At 37.0% G+C, this 19,028-nt stretch overlaps 1 protein-coding gene across 2 annotated transcripts in view; it reads right to left on the bottom strand.

The window, feature by feature from the left end:
• The window catches only part of LOC120627787 (carboxypeptidase D-like), a 38,681-nt gene extending 25,812 nt beyond the window's left edge, over nucleotides 1–12,869 (bottom strand). For both annotated transcript variants that reach the window (XM_039895814.1, XM_039895816.1), the window contains exons 1-6: nucleotides 12,213–12,869; nucleotides 7,749–7,990; nucleotides 4,581–4,750; nucleotides 3,612–3,808; nucleotides 951–1,063; nucleotides 364–458 (exon numbers count right to left, since the gene is read on the bottom strand). In XM_039895814.1, the coding sequence (XP_039751748.1) occupies nucleotides 364–458; nucleotides 951–1,063; nucleotides 3,612–3,808; nucleotides 4,581–4,750; nucleotides 7,749–7,990; nucleotides 12,213–12,656 (1,261 nt within the window). In that variant the 5' untranslated portion in view covers nucleotides 12,657–12,869. The remainder of the gene's footprint in view (nucleotides 1–363; nucleotides 459–950; nucleotides 1,064–3,611; nucleotides 3,809–4,580; nucleotides 4,751–7,748; nucleotides 7,991–12,212) is intronic.
• Between the last annotated feature and the right edge of the window lie 6,159 nt (nucleotides 12,870–19,028).

The following is a 19,028-nucleotide window of genomic DNA, read 5'->3' as shown; positions in this document are numbered from 1 at the left end:
AATTAAAATAGACCTTATACTCATATGTTAAAGTTTCAATTAGTTTGACCACCACTATAAGACTACACACAAATAAAATAAATCAGAAACAGACCTTACACCATTGTGTTAGAGTGCAGTTTTCCCGTTACATTTAGCCAAACTACCTGACATATCCATGGCAACGCAGATAGCGCTAGCCACGTTTAAACAGTCAAAAAATGACGAACCTTAATCCATTGTGTTAGAGTTTAGTTTAGTCCGCACGTAATATTATTACAAAAGCAAATTGCAACACCAGCCAACAGGCTGCTGTTGCAATTTGCTGTCACTGCCGTGCGTGGTGGTTGACAGCGGCGTTGCCATGGTAACGCAGGTACTTACCATCGGTCAGAGTGCGCGGGGCCCGGTGGACAGTGAAGTTCACTGTAGTTTGTACTTCGGTGACCGTAATGGTCACTGGTGGTGGGGTCGAGTACCTGAAGGATTTATATACCGTAAATAATACAGTAAAAATACTCTGTACCCTAAATGTAATAGCCGAGACGACGGATTTATTTTGTTGCACTCTAAGTGAAATCACAAATATAGCGATTTGGATTATAAAATAAACGTTATAATTCCTTACCAAAGCAGAGATATTTGTTATCAAAGTGGCCAATACGCAAAATGCTAATTCCAGATGTAACCTGACGGCCGATTGGCGCAGTGGACAGCGACCCTGCTTTCTGAGTCAAAGGCCGTGGGTTCGATTCCCACAACTGGAATATATTTGTGTGATGAGCATGAATGTTTTCCAGTGTTTATATGTATTTTCTAAGAATTCATGTATATTATTCATAAAAATATTCATCATTCATCTTAGTACCCACAACACAAGCTACGCTTACTTTGGGGCTAGATGGCGATGTGTGTAATGTCATAGTATATTTATATTTATTTATTTAACCTATTATATATAGATAACATACCCAGCCGCTACTGCAGTGACATTATACTGTCCTGGTAGAAGCATCCTCCAGTAAGCGCCGTGCTCGGTTGTCCTCACGGAATGGTTGATGCCTTCTACTGTCACTTGAGCATTCTGGAAATTAAATAAAGCATGATAAAAACAATTATTCAACGAGTGCATAAAACAAGCCATTCCAGCCTAGACATTTATAAATTAAAGATACTTAGGTCGAGGACAAAATGATTTTTACGACCTGACGATACTCTGTTAACCATTTCAATTGTGAGGAAATGAAAGAAGTAAAAAATCCTCTGGAATTAGAATTTTGTTTGTCGTCTAATCTGTTAGCGACGTAAACAGCCGTGTTATTATTAATTAATCAGGAATTAATAGAATATAAATAATTATTATTATATAATTTCGGCTGCAATAAATGCTTGTTTATAATTGAAAAATTAAATAATGTGCAAAAACGGAACGTTGGTGGCGGGGGTAGCAAAACGCTGACAACTTCGGCAGTTCAAAGGAGACGTAAACGATTACATACTAACTTGGGCCCAAACTGTAACAAGATGAAATTGATGTGAACTAATTGGTTGACACCTATCAGTCCTTCGCTGAAAACTCTGAAATTTTTGACAATCTGAGAGGCGGGCGAGTTATGAGAGTTTTTGTAATAATAAGGTTATGTTACAATCTTGAACTAACAGCTGATTACAAAAGTGCAAAAAATGAATATCTAAAGGAGAATGACTTGAAATCATATGATAGGTTTGCCTCGTGTAATTTTACAGTTAACAACTTGACATTCACGTTACTGTGAACCTGGGAATCGGAAAACACGAAACAAGTGAACCATTCAATTCAATTCTTGTTTATGGCTTTTGTCTGTGCCAACTGGGCACAAGGTACTTCGCCAATGTCTTGTAGATGAAGAAGGCACGAAGGAGATTGATCGGTGAAACTAATGAAAAGTTAATTTTGAATTTGTACCAAGAAATAGTTGTTATTAGCTAGTTAGCTCTTCAACCTAAGGCAGCACAGACAACACATGCATATATATCTAACACGGATATTTTTTGTACATTATACTTTAATTTTATTACTTACTATATATTTACATAAAAATCTACAATAAGGACTGAAAACAAACATTAAAAAACATTTAACACTCAAAGGACGGGGGACTTTGGGAGGAAGAACGTCATAGAGGGGATAGGTAAGTTTGGGACAGTTAAAAATAATATGAGTTATAGTGCCCTCATCCAAGCCACACTCACAGATGGAGTTGTCCCTAATCCGGAGTTTGGCCAGATGTACAGGTGTGCTAGCATGACCAAGACGCAATCGGGAAATTGTGGATGAAGTCCAGCGATTTGTACTCCGAGAGTGACAAAACCAGGGTTGTCTTGGTATGTTTTGTTGGATGGTAGCGTAAAACTTACCCTTAACCAATTTGGAATCATTCCAAAAAATTTTCCAGGCTGTTTCCATATATGTTTTGGCAAGAGTACATAGGTCCTGCGATGAATTTTTAAAATGATCTAGAGAACCTGACTCAACAGCTGTTTTGGCACATGAGTCAGCAGTCTCGTTTCCTGGAATACCTGAGTGGCTTGGAATCCAAACCAGTAAGATGAATAGTCCTTTTTGATTGCAAGAGAGCAGAGCCTTCCGGATTTTTAAGATAATGGGAAATCGTGATTTGCTGCGAAAGGGGTTTTCTTTAATAGACATTAAACAGCTTAAAGAGTCAGTCAGAATAACCGTCTGTTGTACGTTATGGGACAGTGCAAACAGGATTGCTTCCAAAAGAGCAATGGCCTCTCCGGTAAACACAGAAGACTCGGGAGGGCATTTAAATTTTAAAACAATTCTGTAAACAGGAACCCAACATGCAGCACCAACACAACCTTCTGGAGACAGCTTTGAAGCATCAGTATATATAATAAGATGATTTGACCAATTTTGACTAATATGCTTTTGTAGTTTGATATTGGTATCTGGGGACAAGTGAATCATAAATTGACTACTATATTATTGAACACAGCAGTTTGAATTAAGATAGACCACAGAGTACATTAACAACTGTCATGTCAACGACATAGACTAAAATATAATCGATATGAAATCGATAATCATAATATTGGTTTTCAGTAATCACCTTTTGTTGTACTTATTAATTTGGCTGTAAATGAATATCATAAACTTATTTAAAGTGCATTTAATTACTTTCAGTTAACTACCCAGGCGACAGGTTTTCTTTTTGTAAATGTGTAATCGATTCCATTAATCGATAATCTCAGGAAAACTATCTTTTTATATTCTAAGATAAAACAATATGTCATTTTTTTTAGATCATATCACAACTTGTTACAATTTGGCCCACAGTCTTCCATCTCCTTTGTGACGTTCAAAGCAACTGACCCCAGCCGCATCTTTTTAAAATTCACCAACCGCTACACACGTTCCGCCAGCCAAGTCACTAAAGAAATCCTGTGTTTTAACTTACCAAAAGGACGTGTAGGGGACACGTCCTTTTGGCATACTCACTCAGTAGTTGTTTGAATTTGTGACAATGTAGTAGGCAGTTTTTGGCGTCGGATTCAGTTGGTATATCTGTCATCGATGACGATGATGATGGAGGTGTAGCAACGAAGCAGCATGTAAAAATACTCACTTTAACAGGCACTCCAGCCTCATCCATCACGAAGCCTCGAAAGCCGATGTGGGCCTGCTCGATGAAAGCAAGAAGAGCATCCTTGTTATCGCGCCAGAACTTGGGTAGCTTGTCAGCCATTGGGTACTTGCAACATGACAATTCGAAGGTCACCTCGAAGCAGTTCGAGTGGAGGTAGTTGAAGTCTTGCATTCCACCTACATATAAACACATTTACATTATTGGTTAGAAGCAGGCGTTACTTTGCGGAATTCCATGATCTTAATATATGTAAATCTCCTGCTAGCTTAGATCTTTAATTATAGTCGAAATTTTATTTTATTGCAAATTATTTGTCTATAATTAATTGACAGTCACATGTTATATATATATATATATATATATATATATATATACTACTATACTCATTTAAGGCTTAGAGATACTGAATACTTTAAATACAAAATCCAACGCAGACGCAGATATTATGCAAACTAAGCCTAATTTTCTATACTCCGAGAAAAGCAGGAGAATCTGCATGGTGTAATTTATAATTTCTTCAATCTTTATAATCTAAGCACGTTACGCTCCGAAACCGGGGCATCCTTATATCCCATGACAGGGGATATAATTAACGTGTTCACTTCTTAAAGCACGAGAACATGGAATAGGGGAATCCGGGTAGCATCGTAACTTGTGTGGTGGGTTTCTAGTTTGCCCCATCCACAGTTCCGGATTGGTTCACATCGTGGCCCACATGACAGGGCGTCACTAACAGTCAAGAGGTGGTGAATACAATTATATCTAGCTTTCCAATCAAAAAAATGGCTGGTCTATCAGTTACCATAATCGACGCTATAGATCACGAAATCCGGATCGCATCTTAAGTTGTGAGGCCAATAAGTACCAGGGTACCAGAAGAAGTGAAAAGGTCAATACATACCAGGGCACCAGAAGAATTAAAGAGGTTGTACAAATATTAGCACTTACCTTTCACAGAATACCAGAAAGCGCCATTGGTAACGCCATTCTTGAACTTCTCCGGTAGGCAAACATCTCCACGGTGCATTTCCTCGTGGCGGGACGCGTACACCTCCGCTAGGTGTTTGAACAGAGCGTCGTCTGGAGTTTGGCTTTCGATACAACAATCCTGCTTGCCACTGTAAAACAGTTATTTACATACCTTATTATATATTATTTAGACAAAATGTGCCAGACTAGTAGCAAGATTTGAGTTCGTACTAAGACGTACGTTTACACACAGGATACGTTTCATCACGAAATTTATAGTTAAGATGAAACAAAGATTAGATACTCGTGACCTTCATTTGCTATAGGCAATGTTTACGTTATTGAAAGTTTCAAAAAATGGGTGACTGTAACACTAAGAGCTGGAATAGATAAATTAATTGGGCAGATCTTTCAAAAAGCTGATTCAGTTTGTTTGTACTGAATAGGCTCAAAAAGTATTGGATGGAACCATTTCTTCGCCAAAAATCTTAATTATCAGGAAGTAAAATAGATTATAACTTATTTATTTATAACACCAATTACACTAATTAAATAAATAGATACTAAATTAAATCACACAATTTGAAAAGAGAACGAAAGAAAGAAAAAAGAAAAATAAAACCATAAAATACATAAATATAACATGATCATTAAAATAACGTTACAATAATTAAACCGACTTGTAACTGTTTTTTTTTTTTTTCTTTTTTTTTTTTTTTTCGGATTGTGTGTAGCTGATTAACCCTAATGATTTTAACAGCGTAACGCGGGCTTGTTGGCGAGCCTCGGAATGGGGCTCTGCCAGGAAGAGTTTGAACCCTAGGGCTCGAAGAAGCGAAGGGATCGTCGGCCTGAGGGCGCCTCATGTGAGGCCGAACCTCGGCTCAGGCGACGATTGGAGTGAAAGGGTTACGGACGGTGATTAATCCGCACGCTTCCGAGAACGTGGTGCGAGCCCACGTCCGGTTGACGTTAGAAGTCGGGGACCTCGTCTTCGCCGGCGAAGACGCTGTTCATAGGTTGATTGTGTTTTCTGATAGGGAGCATTGTCAGTAGTAATCTGATCGTCAGGGTCGTGAAGGATATGTTTAGGCCTCCTCTTGTTGAGAGTGGCGCTAAGGTTGGGTGAGTAAAAAGAAGCCGCAACTATGAGAGGGTTGGGATGTCGGATAGACTTCTCAAAGTAGATTTTCGAGAGTTTTTTAAAGTATTGAGCAATAGTGGGGAGTTTGAGATCTCTATGGAGATCGACGTTGCGTACGAACCAGGGGCACCCAGTAGCGTTGCGCATGAAGCGGTTTTGGAGAGTCTGGAATCTCTTATATGCGGAGTGAGGGCGAAACGCGAAGGCGACGCTCGCATATGACATGATGGGGCGGACACAGGTTTTATAGAGTGTCACTTTATGACGAAGTGACAACTTGCTACGTCTGTTTAACATGGGGTAGAGTCTACCGAGAACGAAGGCAGCCTTGTTACGGGCTGCGCTAATGTGATCTGCGAAGTTAAAGCGACTGTCAAAAGTTACACCCAAGTACTTGGCTGTCGGATAGAAGCAGGCGTTACTTTGCGGAAATCCATGATATATTATCAAAATTAAGCTTAATTTGCTATACTCCGCGAAAAGCAGGAGAATCTGTGTGGTGTAATTTATAATTTCTTCAATCCTTATACCCCACACCAAACAGATCTTCGGCAATATACCCTCTACGCACGTTTCGCTCCGAAACCGGAGCATCATCAGGAGATGTTGACTTTACAATGAATAATTGTTACTAATACTTAACAATTATTCATTGTAAAGTCAACATCTCCTGATGATGCTCCGGTTTCGGAGCGAAACGTGCGTAGAGGGTATATTGCCGAAGATCTGTTTGGTGTGGGGTATAAGGATTGAAGAAATTATAAATTACACCACACAGATTCTCCTGCTTTTCGCGGAGTATAGCAAATTAAGCTTAATTTTGATAATACTTGGCTGTCTTTTGCCACGGTATAGGACGGTTGAATAAGTTAAGGTCCCTTTTGTCCCTGAGGTCAGGGCGGGCTCGTCCAGTGAAAAGCACTGCTGTGCTTTTATCCGGATTCACCTCTATCCTCCATTGGCGAAACCAAGCGCCTAAGCGCTCGATGGCCTTTTGGAGGCGGGATATGATGCGAGGTATGGTTCGGTATGTTGTATAGAGGGCGGTGTCATCCGCAAATTGGGCTAGCTCTACGTAGGGGCTCTTTGGTATGTCGCTAGTGTAAAGCGCGTATAGGAGGGGTGATAGAACAGAGCCCTGAGGGACTCCGGCTCGTATGGGTCTGGTAGATGACAGAGTGCCATCTATCCGGTAACGGAAGGTGCGATCGCTCAGGTAGTCTCTTAGCAGTTGCAAGATTCTATCTGGGATGCCCTGGTCGTGAAGCTTATATATTAAGCCCGCATGCCAAACCTTGTCGAAAGCTTTGGCCACGTCGAAGAATACTGCTCCTGTGAGCAGCGGGTATCTTTTTTCAAAGAGACCTCTGGATATGTGCTCCGTCAGGCGGTGCACTTGGTGGATGCTAGAGTGTTTGGCTCGAAAGCCGAATTGCTCGTCGTTGAGAAGCTTTTTTGCTTCTACGATGGCTTTGAGTCGGGCCAGTATAATTCTCTCATAAACCTTTGCTAAGGAGTTGAGTAGACTAATCGGGCGGTAGCTGGTAGGGAGATTGGCGGGTTTGCCAGGTTTGCGTATACCTATAACTATTGCCTCTTTCCACTCCGTGGGGAAAGAGCAAACTGCCAGAAGGGCGTTGAATATTAGTACCAGTAGGTAAAATAGTTGTGGGGGAAGGCATTTTAATGCTTTATTGGTGATGTTGTCAGGACCGGGTGCTTTCTTTGAGTGCAGCTTGTTGACAATCGCTTGGACCTCGTCGACGGAGGCTTGTAACTGTGCTATGTTCTTACACAATCAAGTTAAGTTAAAAACATGGTGCACCAATTATGGTGTTCCAAGGATCCGCAAATATGTCACAGTGAGGTGACTTTGTCAGGAGTGTTTGTTTTGCCTATACACTTCTTTATTAGGTTCCTCTTCATAATATTAGATAAGAGCGTCACATGGCCGGATTTTTTAAATTTACAACCTAATTCTTTGTATAGGATGAATGACTGACCTGGAATCATCATAAGGGTAGCTGGCAACGATCGCTCCACCGTGCAGGTTGCCAGACAAAGTGAACTGTTTGGACAGCACCCAGCGGATAAGCGCAGCGGTCTCGGGCTGCCGTCCCCCGAACAAGTACTCATCGTCATTAGCCTTGTTCCTGTCGAACTGATCCGGGAAGTCTCTGTTGAGATCTTTCTTGTTCGCGTTATTTCTGCCTTCGTATTCGTTGAGGGATTCGCAGGAACCTTCCTGGAACAAAAATATAGTATTCGTATAAAAGTCGTCATCATCATCATATCAACTCAATATCGGACCACTATAGGGCACGGGTCTCCTCCCACAATGAGGAAGGGTTAAGGCCGTAATCCACCACGCTGGCCCAGTGCGAATTGGTGGACTCCACACACCTTTGTATACACAACAGTATGAACATTACAAGTTTAAACCTTAGAAGAAGGAATAAATTTAAAGTGCAATATACTAGGTTACATGAAATTCATAATTCTTTTCAAGGAAGTTGCATACAATTCTACAATAAACTACCCATTTACATCTTGGACATGTCTCTTAAGAGGATCAAAGTTTGTACGTATTCTTATAGAAAAGTCCAATTATAGTATTAAGGAGTACGTAATCGACTAAACTAGGCTGCTTCTAATAAATTAAATGACAATGTGAGGTGATAACAAAAAAATAACACCAGTTTAAGAATATGGTTATCTACTTTAAGTTTACGAATATGGTTATCGCCATCACACTACCGTGTACTTCTCATGTGATGTACGCATCAAAAGTGCCACCTATGGGCCTATACCTACCACCTATTCTTGAATAAAGATGTATTTGACTTTTACTATGAGTGATATTTTAATTGAATAAAAACACACATTACTTAGAAAATTTGGAGGAGCTGGGATTCGAACTCGGCCTCCCGAAAGTGAAGTCGTAGTCCTTCCCACTGGGCCATCATCGCTTCATAGTACGCGGCAGCTAAATTTGTTTTTGCTAATTTTATGCTTATAATTATAATTTTTTTTTTTTAATTATTGTGTATTATCGTTTCCATTTATAAAGTGGTTATCCAACCACTGCAATTAGCACTGAAAAGCGCGGCGGGAGGCGAGATTTACAGGTCAGTGGGGTGCTGGAGCTAACTAACCTGGAGCTAAAATAATGTTGAGTTTGCGGCAAGTTGCCATAACCCGTCGTAACTTCTTACCGTTAGGTCCAATTTGCATAATTTAAAGAGGAATTTACAGGTACCTAATCGAAGTTAATTATAAAACTAATTATTTGGATAGCGATTCATATAATGATAGGAATGTTATTATCTTTCGATTATACCAGTGTTCAGATTGAAAAATTTTAACAAACAGCAGTTATTGTGACTTTACTATAATAGTTAGAAATACAGCCTCGCTTTGAAGCGGTGATAGCGCATTGGGCAGAAGTTCGACTTGCCTTTCGGGGGGCAGAGTTCGAATCCCAGTACGCACGTCTAACTTTTCTAAGTTATGTGCGTTTGACGTTAAACGGTGAAGGAAAACAACGTGAGGAAACCTGCATGCCTGAAGTTCCCCATTATGTTCTCAAATGTGTGTGGAATAGTGTCCACCAATCCGCACTGGGCCAGCGTGGTGGACTACGGCCTTAACCCCTTCCCATTGTGGAAAGAGACCTGTGCCCTGTAGTGGGCAGATGATGATGATAAAATTAAGTAATGTTAGTGTAGTAGAATGTTCTATTTCGGATTACGAGGCTCTAGCATCACAAAAAGTTTATATATGTTCTGGATTGGTCTGTCAGCATGTTTACAGGAGAGAATTTGAGAATTATGTAGGCATTCTCGTGCCTCGGAGAGCATTTTAAGCTGTCTGCTCTTCTTAGTATCACTGATATGTAATAATAACCGTTAAAATTCCACCAACCTGCGCTGTATCCGCGTGGTGGGCTCTTAATCCCTCCCTGTTATGTGTGCTGTGCCCAGCAGTGGGATCAAAATAGGCAGATTTTAAAGCGATGAGTTTGTTTTGAACAATTATACCTAGCTATCGGCGTTAAATATTAAGAAAGGTCAGCGCTATCTCTGTAGGTATATTTTCTGTGTTATATATAAAATACTGTATAACATACATAAGTGCCAAATTACACGTCATTGTCAAGATAAGCTGATAAGTATGTTTATCCCAGTCTGGGGCAATCCTAAATATAAGATAATGAAAACAAAACTTATCTACCAAATTTAAACAAACCTGTCTGTGGCTCTTTGAAAACTGTCTCATTAATTTATCTCAAAAATTATCAATTTGATGTTCATCAGAACCTACTAAACAAGTAAAAAAAAACTCTATGTCTTCCTAATGCATATCTTTAGAACCTAAATCTCATCACCGCTTCGCCAGGGAGGTAAACGAAAATAGAAAGAACCTATTACACTCCTTATAAACCTATAAATAATAAAAATAAATATACTACGACAATACACACATCGCCATCTAGCCCCAAAGTAAGCGTTCCTTGTGTTATGGGTACTAAGATGACTGATGAATATTTATATGAATAATATACATAAATATTAAATACTTAGAATATACATATAAACACCCAGACACTGAAAAACATTCATGATCATCACACAAACATTTTTCAGTTGTGGGAATCGAACCCACGGCCTTGGACTCAGAAAGCAGGGTCGCTGCAAACTGCGCCAATCGGCTGTCATGTCACCTATGGTTCACGACTCGTATATGTACCTAAGTACATAGCTATTATCATCTTGTTGATCAGAAAATGTTTATGAGACGATCGAGACGGTAATAAATTGCGAGTGCCTTCATATTGGAATGACCTTTTATCACTGCACGCAGCGTGATAAGACCGTATGAGAAGTAAACTGAGAGATGTGAATAAAAGGGCTAACGCATTTTTGCATGGAGCCTGGCACACTGTATTTGCTATTTCACAAAATACAGTTGTTACCACCCATGGGCGTACCCAGGGGGGGCAGGGTAGGGCAGCTGCCCCTCCTGGAAATCTCGTAGAAACTTTATAAACTCTCTTAAAAAATTCTTGGCTGCTAAGATACAGACAGACGAGTAAAACCTGCTACTTGGTCATATCAAACTGTCTCAACACATAAGATGCAAAAGTTATTGAGTCATAAGACAAATATATTATTGAAATGAGTTCTGCAATTGTTAATATCTTTATATGAATTATAGCTATGCATATAAGCACTTTCCAATTGTGGAAGTAATTATTAATGTAAAATTAAATCACTAAGTACTTATTTTAATGAGATTCTAATTAAGGAAAGTGATAAAAAAAATTAAAAGATAATTTATGTTAACATTTTTCAGGCCTTTTTAACAACCTTTTTGGCAAAGTGTAAAGTACTGTGGTCTTATAAATCAGAAAGTTTGATCTAAAAAAAGGGGCAATTTGGAAATTCATAATTTCTGAACTTTTAAGGCTCACTATACTCACATAAGGTATGTATGGTTAAAGATAGAAAGTTACAATTAATTGCCAATAATTCAACTGGCCTGTTTACTTTGGAATCTACATCTGTGTAAATAATTACACAAACCAGGTGTTTTTGTTACATAAATGCCTTAAAATGAAATATAACAAATACTCGAACTTGTTATTTTATCTGTCTTATTCCGCATTGGACATGTTGGCCTAATTTTTTGTATCAGTGGAACCTGAGAGGTTAAGGGTATGCTATACAATGTTGCCCTAAGTTATTTATAGATTAATTATGATGTGATGTCTGATAGATCCGAGTTGAAGTAACACATGGTACAGTGCCCAATGTTTTGGAAACATGTTTTAGAAAATTCTGACAGTCTAACACTGTCAGAGTTTTATTGTAAAGCATGGTATGACTATCACTGGTTGTATGACTAATCTGTTCTTAATGACGCGTCAAGAGTAACAGATCCGGTTGAAACTTTGACTGTTCAAGTTTGATAAAAGTGTCTGTGAAGTAGTTTTTCTATTATGCATCATCAACAAAGTCTACACTGTACATTCTTTGTCCTTGTATCCCTTGGGAACTTTTTTTCCTTAACTTCACAGCTAGTATGGGCAGGAGACATTTATTTCCCGGGAAAGGATAAAGATTTATCTTCTGCCACAGCTTTATTACCTCTCAGAGCACTGACACACAAGTGAAAATAATATCCAAATAATATATGTGTATTAATAAACAGTGGTAAATTTCTCCATTTCCTGTGTTCCCATGCTTTAGCAGGTGGCCCCACAGTGAACAGGTTATATACCTTGTCAGGAGATTTAATTGGGGATAATTTTTGTCTCCTGCCTGTGATAAAAAATTGCCTATTTTACTCTTAATCAAGTTAATTGGTTGCTTAGTTAGATTGTGAAGGAAGAACAAACAAAAATACACTTTTTGTATTTATAATTTTAGTGAGGATGATATTAGTAAGGATTAAGAATTACTTACTTTACTAGCTTCATATCCATCAGGATTGAGAGACGGCATCAAATGGATATCAGTTGTGTTGACTAGCTTCGTGACCCTGTCGTCCTTTCCATAGTTCAACAGCAAGTATTGCGCTAAATATACCATCAATTCGCGACCAACAGATTCATCGCCATGCATGTTCGCAACATATTTGAAGGACGGACGTTCCGGGTGGACCTGCTTAATACCCTCGCCGATCTGTATAACCAGCAATTTACGTCCCTCTACGGACTTTCCGATCGAATAAGCTTTAGCAAGATCCGGGTAAGAGGACTCTAGCTTCTCAAACAAAGTCACCAAGTCATCGTATTTAGTATATTTGGGATTCTGTATAAAAGACTCGTCATCTTCAATGGAGCGAGGTACACATTGACCAATTAAAAAAGTAAATATCACAAATAAAAACTTGTGTAACGAAAACATGTTCGCGACCACAGTTCACATTCGGCGACACTGACTTTTGTTTGGCTTTTGGTTGACAATTCACTGGCCTCGCATTATGCGCAAACCCGATGCATTGTAAAATACAACGCAAAAGAAATAAGAATACAAACTCTCGAGTTTATTCAAATTTCAAAGTGTTGATTCACTTTTCATTTTACGTTCACACCCCACTCGGCTTAAACTCAGCTGACGTCTTCAGAATTCAGATTGACATTGAAGGAAATAGAAGTGAAAGGTTTTGTGCAAACTTCAAAGTCAAATTGACAGACACAAGACGTGTTAGTGTTGCCACAAAATTAGAATCTCCCTTCGCTAATAGCAAAATATACTGAAAATTTAAACGCTCATGAGTGAAACACCCGAAAAATTATATTTCGAAGTCTCTAAGTGCATCCAAACGCAGGGTATGCTGTTAAAATCAGAGTTATGAAAAGTACTGATGTATAGAATTCCTACTTATTGGTGGATAACAAACAGGCGGAATCTACTTTGAAGACGCGCTTTCTTATCAGCCGTGTGGTGCAACGTACACGTAATAATATGTTAACATGACAACTAGCTGTGGCTCCATTTATTAGTCCTATGAAAATAACGTGTCTACCTAAGCGATACTAAAAACTTGACTGACGCTTGTAGTGCATTCCATGTTGCAAATTATTTTTATAAAAGGTCATAAACAAAATAACTTTGAAATTCGGCTCACCAATGAAATAACACAATTTCAACAAAATATTAGCCGGGATGACATTTTATGTAGCTGCTTAGAGAGAATTGGCACGCTCAAGCAATATGACTATAGGGTCTTAGGGCACTTTCTTATTCATTGGTCATATATGAAAGAAAAAATGTGGTAAAGCATTTCGAGAGTAAAATTGCCAGCCGAATCAAATTCCGTCATTCTTTACGTCTACTACTAAAACTATGGGGTATGACTTCAAAACAATATAAGAAAAATGGCATTTATTTTAACTCATTCGATAAATACATCACAATAAAATGTGCGTAGACATTTAAATAATTACATCCATGAAATTATTCTATTCAAACAACACTTAAATAATATTTATAATGTAATTAACAATAGAACAAAATAGTCTTGTTTTTATAAATCTTATAGAACAACAAATTGTAGGTAAAAGGTGGTAGGTATTTTTTATTCCAGTTATGGTCGGCTTATGTAGCTCATTCGGTAAAACTGGCAGTTGAAAAGCATTCTTCAGATATGTCAATAATTTCGGTTGGAATTAGAGTAAAAAGATAAGCAGCAATGCGAAAGCATAACCTAAACATTTTACAGTTTCGAATTAGCTATTACCTCTAGAAATATTTCGTTACTAATCTAGCGTCGAAGAAGCCCACCCACTATATGAAGGTAATAATAAAAATAAAATTAAGATATTATTGGCAGTATTTTTAGTGAGATTGGCAATGATGAATTCGGCGTTGATCACACTACGATTTTTTTCTTACAATCACCTTAATTTTGTAGACACCGTTATTTTGTTATCTTTATTGATTTCATACAGTTTTCGATAACTTGCAAGTTACATAGTATAATGATGAATAACTTACTAGTACTATAAAATTCAATTTTATGTTACTGTCAGTAACATAAAATTTACTGACAGTAACATAAAATTGAAATTAGTTGCCTATTTTTTATTCAGTTGACACTTTCTCGAATACTGCTGAAATGCGGTACTACTGTTTGCAATAAATCAAAATAACCTGCTCTTGATAGTTCTGCTTCTGGAGGCAGGCCTCTATCTCAATGATAATTGTAACAAAAATATTTAAATGCACGCTTAAATAAAATGAATACTAGAAATGCATCATTAAAATATGAAAAATTGCATGTACACACGTAATACTTCCTTAGAATAACTATAAGTAAAAATTTACTATTATAAATATAATTCAATTAAAACTAAATAAAACAGTCACTACGGAAACAATACAATAACAGGAATTTTTTGATTTTTTCTAAAATAAATCCGTAAGCCAATACTGAAAAATTTATTTAAAGGAGAGCTTGGTTAATGAGTAGACACTAACAGGCCAATAACATAAAATTATAATGAAGACTAATTTAATTTAGTTAATTATGTGATTACTTGATTATTAGATAATTCTTTATTCAGTGAGATATGTTCATTTACATATTTGACTTTTCAATAGAAATATTAGTGCCTTAGTAAAAAATAATATTATTTGCATACAATTTTAAAGTAAAATTGTATGTACATTAAAGCTATAAGTATTTTAACTTAACATTGGTGATATTTTTCTAGGAAGCTGCTCCTAGCGAATGGGATAAAGCTAGGCTGAAGATGATTCGTAATATTTCTAGAGTACAGACCATTATTGACCCGACTTATTCAATAAGTATCAGCTATTGTGTCTGTCTGTTGGGTGAGAAATATCGTAAAAAGGATGGCATTTAAAAAAAATATTAATTAATGTGTATAATAAGTAAAGTTTGTTATACCACATTATTTCTTATTCTTCTATAGCAATAGAATAACCAACATTCTAATAACGTAAAGGTTGTTATAGTGTTATAACACTATAAAAACCTGAAAAATCATCTGTTCCCCATTTTCAAAGTGATTTTAACTAATTAAATATTACTCAGTCACATTTTACAGAAAATTCGCTACAAAATACTGAAATTTTAATACATTAGGTTTCCAAAAGTTTTGTAAATCCATCCAAAGGTAATGTATACGTTATAAGGCACGCTCAAAAGTAGTAAGTACTTATTAGCTACCTGTAATTCTAAAGAACAGAATTAAATAAAGGACATATTCACCGTAATCTTAAAAAGTAATTTACAACCCCAATATTATTTTTTAGACAATTAGCAATCTTATAATAATGTAGAGGAAATGTAGGTTAAGTTACAACTTAATATATGGCAACACTAATTATTTATTAACAGTAATAGATATGTGTCTTACGGCCGGGACACACGGCGCGTTGCAAATGAACCGAAAAAATTGACGCAATGGCAGCCACTTAGCTTTCGCGGCGCCGCGACGTTGCCTCGGTACCGCGATAATAAAATAGTGCTAAAAGAACATAGGCTCAAAGTAACTGTTCGAGCTTCTAATAAACTAACAACTAAATAAACTGCAACGCAGGGTTAAATGAAATTTTTTACACTTCCTTTAAAGCTCAAATTTGTCCACACGTTTCTACATAACTCTTTGCAAAGTTAATAACAGGGTTACTGAATTTGCGACTTTAAAACAAGCACACTTAGGTCCATTTTGCTTTGACTTTACAGTGTTCTAATACTCACAAGCGACTCAACGATTGGGAGCATGCATATCATATACCGGGTATACTGATATAACCTGAACACATTAGTAAAACATTTCACCTTAGGTACTTTAGATTTAGACTAAGTAGACACATCAAGCAAGTTGCATGCATAGAATAGCTACATGCTTTAGGCCTTACTTATTATATGCTTACTTATTATATGCAAGAGTTTTTACTTTTGTGAACTTCGATCAATAATTAACTAGATGTGCTACCGGTGAAAAATAAGATCCCACCTTTTTCTATTTTCGTTACTTTGCTAGTGATAAATTCAATATGTTAGCGCTTAATGTCCGAGAGAGCAATTAAAGTGAAGCAATATCTTTTCTCTATGTCGCAAGTATATATTAGATTGACATTCTTGTTTTGAAATAATAATAATTGTGTCATAAGACATTGTATTGGAATTGTAATTGAATACTTAAATAAATCTCTATTAAGCACACGTATATTATGTCAAAGTCAATATATTTAAGCAGTCTGACAGATGACCAAAAGTTAAAACTTTAATAAAACATTTTACGCAAAAGTTAAAGAAATGGTTGCAAGGGAAAAATTTCTACTCCGGAGCTGTTTTTTCCAATATGACAAAAAACAACTATGACATATGTATTTTATTTTGACATTGAACACGAATTTTCAATTAATGTTTCTGATTTTTTTTTAATTTTTTTTACTTAAATTATTATTACCGCTATTGTATTATTGTACTGTATTAAAACTGCATGTTTTTAAATTGATTCTATGTGTTAATTGCAACCAATGGTTTGTAATATTTGCACGCCAGCTAATGGCAATACACTGTGACTTCCTAATTGATATTTAAATGCCATCTATGTAAACGTGTGTATTATGCAAATAAAGATTAATCTATCTTAAAAAAAGAAAAACCCGAAACTTTCTCTTCTAGATTTTGTACCATCATTATAAAAACATTACCGACTTACACGACACGGGTCTCCTCTCAGAAAGGGATGGGTTTTAGGCCGTAGTCCAACCACGCAGGTTAAGTGGAGTTTGTTAAACTTAACTCGTCTTTGAGAAAATTACAGGCAACTCTCAGGCATGCATGTTTTCCTAATTAAAATTAAAATGCACATAGCTACGAAACGTTAGAGCTGCGGCCGGGGATTTATTTCAGTAAGGGAAATTGCATATTAATTCTACAATAAACTACCAATTGACATCTTGGAGATGTCTCTTAAAAAGTTCAAAGTTTGTATTAAACGTAAGCTTATAGAAAAGTCCTATTATAGTATAAAGGTCTACGTAAACGCTAAAAAAGCTTGGGTGTAAATTATTGCTCTAACCAGGTTGCTCTTCTAATAATTTAAAATGACATTGTGAGATGGTGATAAAAAAAAAACACCCGGCTAAGTTTGTTGTGGGCTTTTTAGAGCAGGACGCGTTTGGAACCCTCGTAGCTTTAGTTTTAAGTTTACGAATGTGGTTATCGCCATCATCTCACTACCGTGTAATTCTTATGTACGCATCAAAAGTGCCACCTATGGGCCTACTTGAATAAAGATATTTTTGACTTTGACTTTGACTTTTGACTTTTGACTTTGACTTTGGATGCCAATGTTTTACCCACTAACCGATGACAGCCTCCCCGATTTGGTATGGGACTGCACATCTAGTTACCTATTGATCGAAGCCAAGGCATACTTTATACGCACCAAGTGTAAATCTCTTGTTCGTTAAATGAGTCTACTTTGGTAATAACTTACACTAAATAAAAGGACGGCTTTTTAATACTTATTAAGCCCGTAAAGATGCATTCATTCACTTGTAAAACACAAATGCATATTCTATACAAAATTGGTCTTAATTTTTTTTGAATAAATGACTATAATAAAATTATTCTACACTCATAGAATTAAGAAACTACAGAAACCGCGTACACGCCTAATACTGAAGCATCAAAAACCACACCGTTTTAGTAGTGTTTCTCGAAAAGGCGGTTAGTCACTACAAACCATTTAGCAGTTCACAGTAATTATTTTACCTCTAACGATTACCATAAAATACAAAAATGGGAAAAAAATTTGTGAACTAGCAACATTTTGCGGATGTGGAAATAGTACGTCTATTTCCACATCGGGGCGGTTTTCACTGTTTTTGGACACAATGCACTGAATACAATAATGGCTTAATGAGGTTTCCGTATGTTCTTAATTCTATGCATACACTACACAGCATTTATAATATAAACAAACAACACAGTGTAGCTATCATACAGTTCCGAACAGGCATTTATAGGGAATAACCTCGGCCCCCGTCAACCGTTTTTTTTTAATGTGAAACATCTATAGGCGCAGGGTAAAACTGATTTTTGGCGTGGCGACACAGGCCGTGGCGACGCTTCGCCACGCTGTATGATTGAATTTTTATCTTTCGAATGTAACAATAAAAAATAAAATTAATTTTGTAATAAAACAGTCAGTAAACAAGTCATTAACCGACTTACAAAAAGGAGTGGTTATTCATTTGGTTGTATTTTTTTTTAATTTGTGGAACAAATTTGTAATGCTTTATTCTTTCATTATACAATATCTGCAATAACTTACAGAAAACAATTTCGTTATTTCACACCTGCCAGGCGTCCCGTGACGGCTCACATGTTTTTTTTTAATTTATTTTGATTACACTAATTATTAATTTCGGGCGTTAGACAACGCTGTTGCGGTCTTCAATCTAAACCCAGAACTCAGTAACTCTTTAACGATGTGTAAGCAAATGACAAGATCGCGACCAATATAGATTAAGCACCGAACTCATGATTATAATGTGTTGCTAATCGTTGATAGATACGGCATAGCTATTATGAAAATTAAGCTTAATTTGAATGAATAATTGTTAAGTCATTGTAAAGTCAACATGTCCTGAGGATGCTCCGGTTTCGGAGCGAAACGTGCGTAACGGGTACATTGCCGGGGATCTGTTTGGTGTGGAGTATACGGATTCAAGTAATTATATATTACACCATACAGATTCTGCTGCTGTACGCGGAGTATTGCAAAT

This window comes from Pararge aegeria, chromosome 12 (genome assembly GCF_905163445.1).
Source record: "Pararge aegeria chromosome 12, ilParAegt1.1, whole genome shotgun sequence".
NCBI lineage: Eukaryota > Metazoa > Arthropoda > Insecta > Lepidoptera > Nymphalidae > Pararge > Pararge aegeria.
Note: the sequence above shows the minus strand (reverse complement) of the source record. Positions and strands in the feature narration are given on the sequence as shown.